The 17,974-nt window shown below is 45.4% G+C and overlaps 1 protein-coding gene across 1 annotated transcript in view; it reads right to left on the reverse strand.

Annotated features, from left to right (window-relative positions):
* lgr6 (leucine-rich repeat containing G protein-coupled receptor 6) overlaps positions 1-17,350 on the reverse strand; it is a 38,237-nt gene extending 20,887 nt beyond the window's left edge. Inside the window, exons 1-2 of the mRNA XM_085344343.1 lie at positions 17,106-17,350; positions 1,378-1,449 (exon numbers count right to left, since the gene is read on the reverse strand). Of these exons, the coding sequence (XP_085200469.1) occupies positions 1,378-1,449; positions 17,106-17,350 (317 nt within the window). The remainder of the gene's footprint in view (positions 1-1,377; positions 1,450-17,105) is intronic.
* Between the last annotated feature and the right edge of the window lie 624 nt (positions 17,351-17,974).

Below are 17,974 nucleotides of genomic sequence, written 5' to 3' on the forward strand. Positions count from 1 at the left end.
ATCAATGGGCCTGTAAAACACTGGGATGGCTGTTCCTGGACAAACACTACAGATGGAGCTGTGTCCAAGGCCCCGCTTCAACCCCCACCCCTGCCATTTCCCCCCACCCGATGCAGGCAAATGTCAGCTTCAGTGCTCAGCACCACCCTGAACTGCGTGGTTTTCGTTATTACGCCAACAGCAATATCTGACCTGTAACGTTTTACAACCGCAAAAGTTCAGATCAGCAATGCAATAAGCTGCAATAAATCAAAGTGGTCGATTCGATATTCCGGCTTTTAAAGTGTCACATAATTTCCCTTCGTTCTGCTCTTCGGACACAGTTGGACGGCAACTCAAAGGAAATGTAGCGGCCACCCGGCTAACCTTGTTGCTTTCATCATCGTTAGCTCATGCCTCACAGGCTGCAGCTGCGCAAATTAGCAAAGAAAACAGCAGACTGTCCAAACACCCGATGAAGACACACACATGCGCACACACAAAGTTTGCAGGATTCAGAGGTGAAATAATCACGTGAACGCTGACATACAAGCATAAGCCCCCTCGAACTCAAACACACTACACTCTTACGCACATTCACGCCCTGAGGGCAAGTCTGTAGGCAGCTTTTGTCAAACGGAGACGGAATTCTGCTGGGTGGTTGGAGTAGTCAGATCCGATATCGGCGAGGTTGACTGAGAACGTGTTCAAAAAAGTTTTGCAAACTTGCTGCGCCTTGTATTCTTTTAACAGCCCTGTGAGACTGAAACCAATACTACTTCTTTTTTACCTTGAAAGCGCCGGCCAGATTTCCTCTGTAGCATATGCTATGGTAGTCGAAAACATTTAGACTTCTTATAGTCTAACATATTGTTTGTTTAGTTTCATTTGATCAAATAAAGCTTTATTTATTACCAGCCAAGAGACGTATGTGAAAGATATTCCAATGAATCCATACTTAATTCTATTTGCATTATTTGTTGTCCCAGGGCTATCCTAAAAGTCTCCCATCGTGTGTGTTTATCTTGGCGAGGACACTTGTCTACGAGCGAACTGTTTCTGCTGATCTGTCCAGCTGAACCGAATTCAAGGAGGGCAAGAAAGCAGAGGCTTGGATGCCGAGCACAGAACCTGCGCTTTAAAGACCATATATTTGATCTCTGAGTGAATATCAGGTTCGCCTCAGCTCTCCCTTTTGTGCAGCCATCCCAGGATATACTAGCATATTGCTTCAGGCACTTTCTTGGTAGGGGAGATCAGAGGCGGGCCAGAATCATCAACCTCATCTCTGGCGTCTGTGGGTATCAGCAGTTCAAGGAATTACTGGTTCTCGTCATGCACGAGTTGTGACAGTGCAGGTTCATTAAGTGAGCGTGAGTTGAATGATTGTGCACTCACAGTTCTGATAGCAGGTGCAGTCGGTGGAAGGCCCTGGGCTGGATCTCGCTGATGTTGTTCATGCTCAGATCCCTAGAGAGAGAGAGAAACGGGGAAAATCAAAGAGTCAGTCAATGCGTGCCTTTTTAATGTTCTTTGAAAACGCTCAGAGACGTAAAATTATAAATGTTTCGGATGCCTTTTTCATATGGAAATCCATCCTCGCGAGCAGGGAGTAGTACACAGAGAGAGGTTACAGGGTTAGGTAGAGAGGTTGGAGAACTGAAGGGAGGAGAGGGAGATGCAGAGGAGAATTTTCCCCAATGAATCATTGTTGGGCAGCTGTAATTTCCTCCTCGTCCCAGTGACTCTTTCTCTTTTCCAGATGTCTCACTCTGCTTTCTCTCAGATCTGACCCCTCGGTCCCCCCTTCCTATCTATCTCGTTCTCCTTCCCGTTCTCAGTCTCTTGGCTTCTTTCTTCTTCCTCAGGTTTCTCCTGAGACCACCTCCTTCCCCCTTTGTTCATTGCTTTAACACAGGCACACTCCATTTCTTTGATTCTTTGACACACACTCTGACGTGAGAGGGTGTGTTGAGGGGTGAGTGTTGACGCAGCTGCGTTGTGGTGAAAGAGGGAGAGGTGAAGGATGCTCAGACTCATGCGTGCACACACACACACACATTAAACACACACACTTTTTCACATCTTTTTTTAACACTCGGGGACAGCCTATGTGTCAGCCTCTGGTAGAAAACATATATAACCTTTTAACTCGGTCATGTAAGGTCATCTCTTTGATTAGCACGGGGAAAGCAAGAAGGTTTTACATCACCTCTGCTTTGCTTTCACAGCCCTTGGGGTCTTGCATGAGCCTTCAGGAGTGAGACTTGAATTTGCGTGTCTCTGTGTGTGTATGACACTAACATTGCTCATAAAGCCAGACCACCAGGCTAGCGAGTGTAAACTCTGTTCTCAGAAGCCCTTTGCAGTTGGGAGTTTTGACACACTGCCTGTTTGTTTGTCAAGTCAGCCAAGCTGACAGGGGGCTGGACAGATCTGTCCTCAGGCGTGATCTATATCCAACTTCAGGGAGATATGGAAAAAAACTGTGCTTGGTTCAAAAAATGTGGGTATTTGAGTAGCCTGTCATAATTAGCAGACGAGTCAAATTCAGTATAACAAAAATCTGGTACACCGTCAAGGATAACACACAGCATAAGCTCCATGTGTCACGTGTAATGAGGGGGTGTGTTCTTACCAAGCGATGAGCTTGCAACGTTAGCAGATCATTGCAGAGCCTTTTCTACAGCATCTGCTGACAATTAATATTTTCCTAAGAAAGTATAATAAAGGCACGAATGTAAACTCTTGGGGGGTCTGACAGCAGAGAGAGGTGTTCAAGGTGTTATTCAAGGACCTTCCAGTGTGACATTCTGTAGGGATTTCGATATTTTGGTTTCACTGTTGCATTGATGTTACTGACCTACTCTTAGTAGTTACTTGTCTTTCATGCTTATAAAATAATGAGCAAGGCCTGTGTTGTTGTTTTACTGCTTGTTTGGTATGCTTGGTAATGCATACTGACAGCTCAAAGTAATAGCCTAAGGTAGCACTCGGCCTATAAAGGAGGATAAGAAGGAGACTTCAAGCTAAAGCGGGTATGAAAACATTCAATAATGGTTTGTCAAATGTTTACAGAGGAATGTGATATTTATTCATGTTTGTGTAATCTAAACTGTGTTTGCTTATAATGAAAACCGGGCACCTGTAAATACAAGGCTAGTCCAAGGCTGCATACCTCCAGCAAGAGTGAGAATTTCCCCCATCACGGATCCAGAACTATATCACAAATATGTATATATATGACACACTATGTCACTATGTTTCCAGATTTTTTCTTATCTATTTGTAAAGATGGATATAAAGATGAACTCTTGTTTCTTAGTAGTATATTAGCCTTCCAAACATGTCCTGGATCCAGATTTAGACTTCAGATCAACTCCAAAAGTTGATCATTACGAGCTGAGCCAAATGCAAATCCATCCGTAACATTTTGAGTAATCCTGTTGATAAACAGACTGACAAACTAAACCCGTCACATAACCTCCGTGGTAGGAGGGACGGGGTAAATATGGTGCCATTTCATGTTTATTGGATCACTTATTCAATCTTCAATTTTTATTAAAAAAGTCAGAATAACAAATAACAGACTAAAGAAATGAGCAAACAAATTACTGCATACAGTAAACACAGTGTGTGAGTGCCAGTGAGGTTTTAATATAACACAGGTTGTCTGTAATCCAGTCCTGGGCTCCTTGATCACAGTGTTATCAGTAGACCAAGACAGATCATACCAACTGTGATGATGAGCGAGATGATGGTCTTACAAATCTTGTGGCTTAGAGTAGCTGTGCTCTTCCTTAGGGATCAACCAACTTTCAATCACTGATTTAGCTATAAGTCATATAAACAGTTCTTGAAAAGTGAACTGGAAGAAGGTTTGTGAAAAGGTTAGTAATCCTAAGCCCGACAGCAAACCCACCCAAAAAAATACAAACCAAGAAAAGAAGGGTTAGAGAATAGTTTAGTCAAAGCTTAGGTGTAAGAGTCATTAAAATGTTGCAGAGAAGGAGTTCTAAATATCCACTACGCAAAAAAACTTCAAAGATGTTGAAAATGAAGGAATTTTGCACCGACAGGCTGACCGTTGTGCAAAAGACATGCAAGAATTTTGAGACAACTTTTGCTCCCTCACTCAAACTTTTCAGTCATGTTCATTTCCCTTCATGAACATATGCTTTTGTTAGTCTTGTGTTTTTGTTTGTGCGTGGCTGCTGCGCAAAGAAGGGGACTCAGAGTTGAGATACGCCACTAAAAGAGTGACTGAGAATCTGAGTGATAAGGAGAAGTAAGAGATCCATACCTCAGAGACGTGGCATATAGGTGATGTTTAGCTTGACACAATAAAAGATCGTTTCCACTGGTCTACAGCTAAACTGTTGATCGTTTTGTCAGGAAACATTTTTAAAAGTTCATTTTCCTATCAGTGTTTTCCAAATATGCCAAATTTCAATGTCAGACTTTAGCTTTTCAGGGTATTTCAGAAAAGCCAACAGTTTCCATCTTTGGCACAGTATCTGCTCAATAATTCTGAAATAAATACAACTATAATACATTACTGCTTGATTAGAGTCTGAGGTCAATATAAGTGACAACAAAGTTGCCATGGAGATGACGCAGCAAGCAAGCAGTAACGCAGTAATCAAGACTGGGTGACATCACGTATGACACAGGAAGCGCAGGGGAGGGGGCGCGTGAACAAGACACGTGCACACTTTAATCCGATTCATCTTCTGGGCGCTAATTTTCTGCAGAGGGAGAATATTTATTGGGACACTGTGGAGGGATTGTTAAAGGGGAGCAACACGCAGACACGCAGACATACACACCCAGCTTCTGGGGATGCGCCCACAGATGGAGACAACTCTCCGTTATCTGGTCCTGATTAAAGAAGCCATAAACAAACGTTGTGTGAAGTCCATAACAGCGGCCTCGCTCAGACAGAATAAACACACAGCAACGGAGAGAGAAAATGTTTAAAAATAAAGACACACACACCGGTGAGTCATGGGGAAAAGGTTGAATGCAGCTCGGCTCGCCTGCGCTCTCCAACAAGCTCGTTTGGGAAGCCGGAGAAAGAGCGAGAGAGAGACGTTTCTGCAGTGCAGGCCAAGGCCTCCGCTGACAACTTGACGTATCGTTGGAAGGCACTGTGCTATGGCTTGTTTTTAAAATCAAATAACAGCTGTGGCTTTTTTAAACCATGATAATTATGATTGATGACTACCACATGTGCATTGTGTCGGCTGGCGCTGTGACGTGCAGATATTTTCAGCGCAAGTAAACGGCCGCAAAAGTAATGAGAAAGACAGCGCTCAGAAGATTTTGCAGGCTGTGGGAGTTTCACAATTAGAACTGTCCCCGTTTTACTGGCATCTCTAATGTGTGTGTGTGCGTGTGTGTGCTCTGTGAAAGAGAGGGAGAAGTCTGTGTATCAGTATCTATGTGCGCAGGACAATATTATTTCCATTTATAGGTGGCTGCGGTGTGTGTGGTGAGATGTCTGTCGCTCATTTTCACACCCCTATTGTTTCCCATTCAGCCTGCACATGTGGTGGGTGCAGGCCCTGGTTGCACTTTCACCACATCATACATGGACTCTGCTGGGACCTGGAAAGGGATTGCTGTGAGTGTGTGTGTGTGTTGGGGGGGATAGCGTGGAGGTTTCTTTTCTTCATTTTTCATGTGAGTATTCAGCAGGGAAACGTTCTGCCCTATCTTGGCCATCACGGCGTCAGAGAAACAGCCTGATATTGCTCGCAGGAAAACACATCTTTCAGCTGACAGAGGCGCACAGGCCATTGCCTTTCCTTAGAACTCCTGTTGCTGACTGACGAACTAAAGATTCCTCAGCGGCGCTGGGACGCATGCAGGAAAGCGGACGCGCGGAGACGCGCGCTCATCCGGCGCTCATCCGGCGCTCATCCGCAAACACACCCATAACATTTCTTTTTATCTCCTTTTTCTCTGACAAAGCCTGTGAGCTCTTCCTGTCTTCCCCCGGGGTGGGAACGGAACAGACGTGGATCTTCATGTGCACAGATGTGTGCATTTTTGCGTGTTTAAGCACGGTAACGTGTGGAACTGAGAAGGGAAAAGAAACTGATACATTTTCCATTTCTATTTCTCCATCGTTCCGCAGTTTGCAGACACACAATGTTCTCCGACTGATGTGTGTACGTGTAGGCTCGTCTGTGTGTGACTGTAAGGGAGGAGGAATTGGCATCGGAAGAAAGGTAAAGCACTATCTGACTGCTTTGTGCAGTGATTGATAGAGTAACCATGGCAAGTCGCATGTCTTAAGGGAGGAACGGAAGCATGAAGAAGCAGGGGTACATTTCCATTCATCGGCCGTGGCCTTTTCAGTCCCTCCCTCACTCTCTCTTTCTCTCTTATGCTGCTCTATCCCTCACACTCGCTCTTTCTCTCCCCATCGCTGTTTCAGATTTCAACTCGAGCATGAGGTTACACTGTCCTGTAGCTAGAATAATGTGATTTATCATATTTCCACTTCCCCGTCAACAGAACTACTGAAGTATGTTATCGGCTCTGTGATCAAAGGCGGCGTGTGTGGGGGGGGTGAATGTGCCCCTAGCCCCACTGTAACCAATTTCAAACTGGATGCATTTCTGACAAAAAGCTGGTGATTTAGCGCAGCAAAACAACTCGCCACATCATATGAAAATGCCGTTGTTTATTTTTAGGAACATAGACACCCACGCTACAGCCACAGGCACTCACACATACTCCAGGTGTGGGTTTTTTGTTGTTGCTGTTTTTGTGAGGAGGGTGATGGACCACCCTGGTGACTGAATATACCCTGAGACCAGGGCAGATATGATCAGTAGTCAGGTGCCTGTTTCTGGAAACATTGCTAAAATGTGTCAGTGAGAGAAAGAGAGCGTAAGCAGGGGGGTGATATGATATGATGCATTTCACATTGAGGCCATAGCTCCCCCTGCCCCAACCTCAAACAAAAAAAAGAAAGGGAAACCTGTATGAAAAGACTTGCTGCTGCTACTAAACCTTACAATTGCATACAAAATATTGAGAGATCTTTCACCTCCCAAAAAATCAGTTTAATCAGAGCCACACCATCATTATTTGTGCTTTCATCTCTTCCCGTTTGAATCATTGTAACAGTCTTTTTACTTGTTACAACAAAGCAGCTTTGGATCGCCTTCAGGCTGCAGCAACAGAAGATCGCATATCACTCCAGTTTTGCCTTCTCTTCAATGGTTGCCAGGAAATTTTAGGTTTCACTTTAAAATGTATTTTTAACTTTTATGACCCTACATGGTAAAGTTCCCCAGGATATCGCTGACCTGCTGAAACCTCATTCTTCTTCCTGAGCTCTTGGTTCTTCAGGTCAGAGGTCGCTACTGGTCCCATGTGCTCAGTTCAAAACTCGTGGGGATCAGGTTATTCAGGCAGTGGCACCAAGGTTGTGTAAATCTCTTTGCACTTTACAGAGTCCACCGACTCTTAAAAAGCGGCTGAAGTCAAGCTTTTAATTAGTTTCTTGTTTTACGTTGTATTTGATTGTTTTACGTTGTTTTCATATAGTTTTGCCTCTTGTTTTATTGTGAAGCACTTTGTGATTTTTATCTGTGAACCGTGCTTTATAAATACATTTTACCAACTTACACTCTGTGGTGTTTGTTTCGCTCTCGCTTCCTTTTCTAGTCTGTCTCTCTTTCTTTTTTGCCTCCCTGCCAATCCCAATCTCCCTCGCTCAGGTGGAAGTTCTTAGCAAACAAACAGCCAATAATGGCAGTAAGCGCTGCACCTTTGAAGGTGGCTTATATGTGAGGAACATTAGAGTAACAGAACCTTAGTGGAAATCAACAACCTAGAGTTCTGCCCTGAGGGCAGGAGTTGTGCATTAGGGCTGCTTGAGCCACACCTTGGCTGTCTTTCACAGCGATTAGAACTGTAATGTCTTCAGTTAGATTCAGTCTGATCCTCTCCACTTAGTTCTTTGAAACAGTTAAGGCACGATGAAAGAGGATCTTTTATTCCACACAATGCAACTGGTAGTCAGTGCTTGGGCGCCGCCTTAAAGAGGGTCTAAATAGTTGTGTGCATTAGTGTGTGAGTGTGTGTGCATGTGTGTATTGTATGCAAGGGTGAGGTCTAAGTGTGTTTGCTTTTTTTCTGTCTGAATAGACTGACTGCTTTGGCATTCAGTTTCTCTCCCGGTCACACATGAGGTTGCACACACGCACGCACACACACACACACACACACACACACACACACACACACGCACACACGCACACACACACACACACACACACACACACACGCGCACACACACACACACACACACACACACCCAAGAGTCAGGAAGGAGGGCACAATGCTGTCCTCCCCTCCTCCTTTCTCTAAAGATGTGTTTTTTCTCCCTCTCTCCCAGACTTCCTGGGAGGGGTACACTGCCCTTTGTGTCCGAAGGCACTCTCTTTTTATCTTTCCCTCTCTTATTCTCTCATTCACGGGGGACAAAGAGCAAGAGGGCGAGGAGAAGTTTTTCACCTGGATGAGGAGGGCCATGGGGAGGACTCTGCAACAAAAGTGCAGAGAAACAGAGAAGGAGGGATGAAGAGAAAAGAGGAGATAATGAAACAGAAAAGGGAGATGCTTCAGTGTGTTGTGCTCTTTTCTGCTTGCTGCGGTTAAGAGGAGAATGACAGGCGGATGTCTGGGTGGAGAGAGTAGCTGTTTAGTCTGAGGCCATGTCATGGGAAACATACTCGTGCCCTCTGGGACTTCATTCAACCCCTGGTATACTGCACACGCACATAAACACGTGCGCATACACACTTCATGTGCGCTGCCTGCCCTCACACACACACACACCCTGTCATGAGATTGGGGGCGGGGGGGGGGGGGGGGGGGGGGGGGGGTGTAAGGTCAAGCACTTCAGTAATGGAACAGGAAGTGTTGGAACAGTCGGCGCTACACAACATACAACTGCCTCCAACATGTGGACAGGAATGACAGGCAGCTGTTGTGTAGGCCAAAGCTTTGGAAGGCAGGAAGGCATTCACAGCCCCCCCCCCCCCCCCCACTCCACTAATGTGTTGTTTTGACATGTATATTTTGTCTAGTTTTCATGCGCGTTTGTCACATGATGTACTTTTTTTAATCAAAGCTATGAGTTTTTGCAGCATTAAAAGTTAATAGCATGCCAATGAACTCTTTAAAAAATAGTAAACGTGTGGAAAAGGGTAGCAAATTTTATCGCTTCCTGAATGGGTATCTCTTACAGAGGTGTCCTCCCCCCCTTCTGCATTCTGATTCAAGGCAGATTCGCAGCAGTGGACACAACAGTAAATGAAACCCGATGAGTATTAGTGTCAGGCTCTATTATGACTTCATTTGGTTGAATGGCAGAAACAGGAGGACACTGGATCTAGTTAGAAGGCTGCTCAAATCCACTGCTGGCCCAAAAAGCGCTCACAGATCCACGATCAGGTCATCTGCTCCATATATTAAAGAGTACCCACGGATAACATCTAGAACTCAACTTAGATCAGCGCGTGATGAAATCTTACCCCACACTGCTGAAGACATGTGGCTGCTGTTGGTTTAAAGAGATTTAGTTTGGCGTCTTGCCATTCATGTAAAAAGTCCAGATTTCCTCTTTTGCTCCTTCTCAGATATGTAATCGAGACTTGAGTAAGCCTGACAGAATTCCCCCCTCCCCTCTTCACAGCAGATGGAAAATTCACCTGTGAAGTCCAGGCTTAGGAAGAATAATGATGTAGTCTTACCAATAATTATGCAATCCTGCTGAGCTCACTGCTGTTTCTGCATTCAGATCAGTCAAACTAACCCTCAAATATTAGACGTCCTGAGAAAAGATTTCGTCGTTCTTTATCCCCCCCCATCATTAATCTCTCAAACTTCTGTTTTCTACATCCCTGCTTTAATTTCTTGTGCAATATCCCCCTTTGGCTATGCTACTGTATTTGTGTTTGTGAGCGTCTGTGTGTGTGTGCGCACATTTACATGTGTCTGTAAAAGCTGCTTTGTTCCCTTTAGTTAATACTCCAGTCTACCATTCAACCTTATCCCAACTAGCACTGTAGTGACATCTCTGCTCTGTGAGATTCTTTGATGCATTAACCATCATTAAGTGAGTATGTGCGTGTGCGCCACTATTGCTGCCTGTGTGTTTCCTTGTGTGCAATGCCCACATAGCAGAATTGTTATGGCCCCGATCTGGCCCACACAATATGCTTACACATGGCCCACATACCGCAAAGAATGACGGCTCTTTGGTGGCACAGATCTGGTTTGCTAGAGATGGCTCACACATGGGCCAGTTGCAAACACACTGGTGGTCCTGTGCTGGCCCACATGTGGGCCACCTCTGGCCAACCTGATCTGGGCCACCAAAGGGCCGTCATTCTTTACGGTATGTGGGCCATGTGTAAGTTGTGTGCAGCCACGGACCAGTTTCAAGCACACTGCTGGCCCTGTGCTGGCCCTAGATGTCAGCTTAATCAAGCCATGTAATAACATGTGCCGGAACATAATAGTGCCAAAGTAACATGACGAAACTGTTCAGATTGTGAATGGACTGATTCTTATATAGCGCTTTTCTTCTCTCCCGGATTACTCAAAGTGCTCTATCCAACATGCCGCATTCACCCAATCACACACTTTCTCTACACCAAGTGCTTCCTAACTACATTCATACACAGACTGGCAAACTGGAGGAGCCAGGGATCGAACCACTAACCTTCCAATCAATAGGTGACCTGCTCTACCTCCTGAGCTACAGCCACCCGCTGGTAATGATGAGTAAACCGTCACTAGGTTTTGGATAAAGTGTGCACTCACAAACATGTCAAATCTGCATTTGAAACGTTGGCTACCATAGCAGTATAGTATCACAACATGGCATTTGGGTCTTCTAACTAAAATAGGAAAATAAAAACATAAATACTGCCATCATTGCCAGACCTGGCCCACATCTGGTTGACATACACCCTGCCATGACACCAGTCTGTCAGCAGTGCTAGCTTGATGCCAGATCCAGGGAAGACCTGTTTTCTATGGGCCCAGGCCACATACACCAAACCACAATTGGGCCAGATGTGGCATGCCATCACATAAATAGTGGTGTCATTGCCAGACCTGGCACACATCTGGTTGACATACACTCTGCCATTACACCGGTCAGTCAGAAGCGCCAGCTTGATGCCAGATCCGGGCCAGTCCTGTTTTCTATGGGCCCAGGCCACATAACCCAAACCACAATCGGGCCAGATGTGGTATGCCATTGCATGAACAGTGGCATCATTGCCAGGCCTGGCCCATATCTGGATGACATACGTCTTATCATGCCAGAAGTCAACCAGCAGTGCCGGCTTGATACCAGATCCGGGCCAGACCTGCTTACTATGTGGGTGGAGGGTCTTGTGAGTACGTGCAAGTGTGTGTGTGTGTGTGTATGTGTGTGTGTGTTGTTTGAAAGGGCATTAAGTATCATTAGCTCTTACTAGTCATCACCTGCACAGTGCCAGCCCCACATGAGCCACTTTGCTCTGCAGGTCTGGCCAACGATCACAAAGATAGGCAGACAGACTTTGAGAGATATGTCATGCACACTCTGCTGTCATCACTCATGTAAACATTCTCCCCCATGTCTCATCACAGGATCTATTATTTTAGTTTCCTATTAAATAAAAAAACAAAGTTACAAACTTTTTTTATGGGGGTTTAAAATTTAAAAAAGAAAACTGTAAAAAATAAAATTAAATCCAACTTTCTGCACAATCCATCTGAGCATTTTTTACTCTAGGACATAATCAGGTTATCTTAGATGTTTTAATCAGAAAAACACAGTTTTTGCTTCTTCAAATAGCCATTACATTTGTAGTTTGTGATAGGCTCATCTAAAAAGTGGGCCTTTCCTGAGCTGTTGTAACTGCATCTTCTTGCAGAAGTATAAAATCCTGTTTGAAATTCTTGTATTTTTAGGCAATAAACAGTTTCAAAATGTCTCATCAAATGCACATATGCCACATTCAGACACATAGATCCACATATGCATGGACATGCACTTGGACAGTTGGTGACATTCGGCGTGCCCCGTCCCAGGACAGGACAATGCCTTCCTCTGTAGTGGAAAAGAGAGGGCTAGTGCACTTGCACAGTTTCATGCACATACAGTACAGACAGACGCTCATGCAAACACACACACACACACACACACACACACACACACACACACACACACACACACACACACACACACACACGTGCACTTGCACAGTTTCATGCACATACAGTACAGACAGACGCTCACGCAAACACACACACACACACACACACACACACACACACACACACACACACACACACACGTGCACTTGCACAGTTTCATGCACATACAGTACAGACAGACGCTCACACACACACACACACACACACACACACACACACACACGTGCACATGCACACAAACAAATATTCCCATGGATTCCCTGAGCTGGAAAGAATAGGAATCTGGGCCATGCAGCCAATCTGAATTCTCTCAGTCAGAAGCAGGCCTTCACCCCACGACCGCACATCACAGGGAGAACATTCCTAGCGCCCCGTGTCATACTTGCGTCACACTGCCATCACACGAAAAACACAGATTTACATATTCAGTCAGTGGGCCAACAAGGGCCAAACAGTTTAATTCAGTCCCCATAAGCCCATCATGTGCAGGCTCTTGTACACATAAACTACAAAAACCACTTTGCTTTTCTGCTCTCTGCCTCCTCCACCCTAGTTCCTTTCAAGATCTTGTGTCATGATTGCTTTCTACTTTTTTCTAAAGGACAGGATGTGGAGCGGTAGAGTACACTATGGCCTCTGTGTCTTCTTTGGTTGCTGTTCCTGAGGGAATTACCATTGTTTCCATTGTTTTTCTGTACCTGCCTACCTACCGTCTGTCCCTGAGCAGCGTTTAAAAGCCTCCCAGGTCGTTCTCAGGAAACCACAAACCAGTGCAGTTCCTTCACCCTTCTGGCATAAATATCACTTAGCAATCGGAAGTGGCTTTTTTCAGCCAGTGTTCGTTGCATGAGCTCCAGGGAATCTACTGTAGGAGAGCGCTGAGTTAACACTTTGAGGGTTTGAGTTGAGGAGAGGACAAAGGAGTTAATGAAGGATGAAGAGCATGAAAAGAAGGAAACTATGGTGCAGTTGATTTCTTCCTCTGTACAACTCTCTGATCACCATTGACAGCTGTTTGGCTTGTAGTCTAAACAGCTCCTCCCCAACTGACATGCACATTAACACCTTGAAGAAAAACAATGAAGTGACACCATCTGAGTACACACCCTGTGCTGTTCTTATTCCGCCGCCCGAAGGTGTAGCCATTGCTAGGTTTTTTCAATCAATCACTGCACAGGGATCACACATTTGCACTGCGTGAGCAGACCAACACCTGTTCTGTAGATGAATAGGCGAGGTGGGGGGGGGGGGGGGGGGGGGGCAGGAGAATGGCCTAAATGAGGTAGGAGGGGAGTGTAGTTGAGGCAGGGTGCTACCGTAGATGTCTGGAGCCAGGACACTGATGCTGGCGCTGATATCTTCTCTGTGAGGACCCTCCACTCTTTGTACACACACTTGAGCACACACACACACTCACACACACTCGAGCACACACTCAAGCACGCACACACACTGTTCTCTTTTTTCTTCTATGCACTTATTTCTGCTCTCTGTCAAATACATTTTCTGTTTTCTCTCTGTTTCTTGCAGACATGATGTTTACAGTGTGAGCTCCGGTCACTCACGATAGGAATCATTCCATCAACATAATGGCTAAATGACACGCACACGACTGCTACTGCCACGGTCACCACACAGGGCAGGATGTTGTCCCCTGCATGCGTATATATAGAATGTGTCTGTGTGATTTTTATTTATTTATCTTTTTGCCCCTGCTAAAGCAGAGTGTTCAAAGCTGTCCAATGCACATTTATTTCTGTGGCACCAATTGGTTCCCTTTTAATCATATTTTTATCTCTCCATTATTCTTAGATTCTTGCTTCACCTCCACTGGCTAGAAAAAAATCCCCTTTGCAATCTGGGTGGTCTTCACACACAAACTCACACACACACACACACACACACACAAACGCGTGTGCACATGCAGGCGTGCTCACACACTCCTCAGTTTTCCTCTGTCTGGTAATGCGCTAGCTGTGGTTTCCTGGCCCCAGCCAAAACACTGTTAGAAGTTCACCGCACTTACCGCTACCACTAGGCATCACCTAAATGCTTCTCAACTCCGGTCCAACCCCAGACCCAAATACACTCTTTTCCACTTACGCTCACACTGTTCAAGTAAGTGGAAGACGTGTAAACATGCGCACCTGACAACCGTAGAAACAGAGAGTATAGAAATATTACCGGATATCATATTAAACAGATAACGAGGGCATTAAAAAACATTGCTTTAACTATGTATAAGTCTATAGGTGGAAAGCCAACTAATTCACTTGCTCCTAACTAAGATTTGTGGTAGTCACACTACTCACCATCCTTTATGGCGTTTGACTTGTTTGCTGCTACACTTTAAACCACACAGGTCTCCAAACTACCGTACACGGTGTTCTCGCACTCAACACACATCCACACACACTCACAGAGACAAGCACCCTGGGGCACTGCCTTTCCTTCCTAATGCGATATCAAAGAGAAGGTCTTTCAAATGATCTCACATGACAGCTCATTTCAAGCATTGCCCACGGAAACAATTATTGCCATAAATCTCTACCCACTCCGCTGCTAGCAGCTCCAAGCACCTTTGCCTCCCAGTGGCAACATTCTCTTGCAGAGTCAACCTGTAGTCGCCTCGGTGTTATGATTCAGAAAAAGAGAGAAAAATTTCCCTGATTACGACTTAATTATGTTTATGCCTATATGCAGTGGGGTCGTCCAAGTGTGCAAATAAACACTTGAAAATCGAGTGAATCATGCATCGCCTGGTTTCTCCTCTCAAGTCGCTAGCATGTGCATTTCGGCTCACTTTGAAGAGCTCTCCGATGACATGGCCGAATGATGTCATATACTTTCACAGAGTTGTGTGGATGTGGTTTATAATGTGGACTGTTCCCAAGCAAATCCCTGTGACCTCCACAGCCTACAGTATGTGCTTGGAGGCTAATCCAGAGTACACGTCGCAGCGGGGCGTGCTGGACAGTTCTGCAGATCCTGATGGGGATTGGACCGGCTCGCCGCTGTTGTAACCTTTTATGCTCGAGGATGAAATGAGAAACTCCAGCCTGCTGTGCTGGCTGCAGTTGTTTTCATGCAGTGTCTGAGTTTGGGAGAAGCTTGTTGTTTTGTTTGTGTTTGAAGAAGGAAACATTTCGTGTGCACTCTCCTGATTCGTTGTGGCATCTCTCCTGCCGTCCCACATTCCATCTTCTCTCTCCTCTACAACTAATGTGTTGACTGTGTGTGGGCGTGTGCGGTTGGTCACTGAGTTTATTTATCTTATTCTAAATCAGCCCTCAAACTCACTAATTGGTGCAGTTCCACCGTTAGGGAACGAGGGGAAATGAACAATTAAGCTTGTGTTTGTAGGAAATGATGTGTGTTTGTGTGTAGATCTGTATGTTTGTGTGTGGCTTGGGCGCAGCACTTAAGATGAGCGCAGATCTCCACTGAGGGAGTCTCATGTCATCATTGTTTTTGCTCTAGAGGAGGACTGAGGGGCTCAACGCGCTCCCTTTAAGATCAAGCCTGCCTTGGGTGTGTACGTGTGCTGACTTAGCTGTGTGACATGCAAGCATTGTTAGGCCAAAAGCCTGATGTTCTCATAGGTAGAGCGATTCCTGGACGCAGTAAGAGACCATATTTCACCACCATAAATGTGTTTTAACTTTCAAAAGAGCACAGTGAGATTTGGCCATCACAGGCTCCCATGACAGCACAAGAGGCGAGCATCATTCAAGCGGAGTTCTTTTATGCACCTCTCTTAAAGTCGTTTGCTACATAAACTCTTGATCTTTCTCCCCTCCTCCCGAATTCTGCTCCTCTGCTCTCGAAATACTTGCAGAGCCCCTAGTGAGAGCTTCTCTATCACGCCCTGTTTCCTGGATTTGACTTCTATGACTTTAGTATCAGTTATCACAAAGTGTCTGTAATCTGTCCTCTGAGGTCTTACGCAGTAAAGCAGTTAAAGATCTGGCTTTAAGCCACGACAGGGTGGTGTATGAAACTATCTTTTACATAATATTATGTCTAGAGCTTCTTATTACCCTTAAAGTGGCTGGAATTACATTTTTCATTGTATTTACAGCATCTGCCGTGCGCTCTAGCCAACGTATACGAATGAAATGAAAAAATGCTACTGTTCTTCGGTGTTTGGAAATGAAGTGTCACAAAGGAGTTATTTCATCAAGATATTTGTTTGAAAAAACATAATTAAATGAGCCTTTCCTGCACATGTTTCTGCTCTTTTCTTTGCCACTGTGCTTTTATTGCAACACAGTGTGACACAGAGTAGCGGCAAAGCTGAATGCTCAGCCTTTTACACGTTTGGACATCTGTGTTCAAACCCTTCTTGATTCACGCGCACACAAAAACATGCTTGTGTCAAGTGCTTGCAGCTCACACACATGCATGTGTACGCACAAACACAAAAGGCGCAGCATACACGTGTGCACACAAACACACAGTCTCTCTCGTGGCATGCCTCCAGTTGGAGCTCAGAAACCTGACACTGAAAGTGGTCCAGTTATTTTGCCATAGTGGCCAGCACACACGCTCTCTCGCTCCCGTGCATACACATGTTCCCGCCTGTCCATTTTTATCTGCATGTGGGCTTTGCCAGTGCTTCACATCCAGCCAGCTGTTGCCCACTGCTCTATTTTTACAAAATGATGGAATACCAGCCACATCTCAGCAGCATTAATTCATTTTTCAAACAACACTGAAACAAATGGGTACCAGACCGAGGTGAGTGAGAGGAGGATTGAAGATCAAGGTTAGGACTCAAAACACGAGGAAGATGATTAGTGAGGTAAAGGAAACACAGGGTGAAAAACTTAATAAAACAACCAGAGAGTCCTTTGTTGTTCCAACAGTGATGTGTTACTCACAGGTATGTGGTCAGCGGGCTGAGGTTGGCTGGCACAGATGATAGTCCCATCTCTGAGCAGTCAACCATGATAAAGATCCCGTCTTCTTCACAGTGGCACGGAGATGGGCACATTGTTGCCGCTGTACCCTGTCTGTCCTGGATCCGTCCGTACCCCCACGCTCCGGGGGCGGACCCCCAGACTCCTCCGGCCACACAGAGAAACAGAAGCACAAGAGGCATGTCTGGCTGACCACCTGTCTGCATCTGCACCTGTGGAGTTTCCCGACTTGTCTCACTCTTTTCTAAGATGCAGCGCTGATAAATGAGGAGTTTCTTCCCTTCTAAGTACTCCGTCGCTCTTCTAATGCCCCTTCCTATCCTTTTCTTCACTGCAGGTTGTCCGCACTGTAAATCTGTCCTGTCAAGACACTGACCTATTCATCTCTGTTTATTTACCTCTCTGTCACTACTTCAGTCCCATTGGCTCAACTTTATCTAGCTCCTCTTCCCTCTTGTCTGTCTCCTCTGACTCTGGCCTTGCCTTTTCACTGTCTTTCTCTCCTTGTATATATGTCTCTCCCTCTCTCTTTCTCTCCTTGTATGTATCTCTTGCTCTCTCGGTCTCTCTCTCCTTACCTATTGTAGAAGGAGCGCATGAGTTGTGAATGAGCTACACTCATTGGCCCACAATTTAGTGGGAGGGACCCGCGATTCTCAAACTCTTCCCTCTCGTTCTCCCTCTCTTCCCTTTCCCATTCTTTACTCAGGCTGAAGAGAAAGGGTGAGCGTGCAGTTTGAAGAAGGGAAAAGGGGAGAACAAGGTAACTGCAGTACGGTGCAGTACGGTGCAGTACAGTGCAGTACGGTGCAGTACAGTGCAGTACAGTG

This window comes from Diplotaxodon limnothrissa, linkage group LG20 (assembly GCF_057381915.1).
Source record: "Diplotaxodon limnothrissa isolate DT_005_m linkage group LG20, D_limnothrissa_male_GT1.1, whole genome shotgun sequence".
NCBI lineage: Eukaryota > Metazoa > Chordata > Actinopteri > Cichliformes > Cichlidae > Diplotaxodon > Diplotaxodon limnothrissa.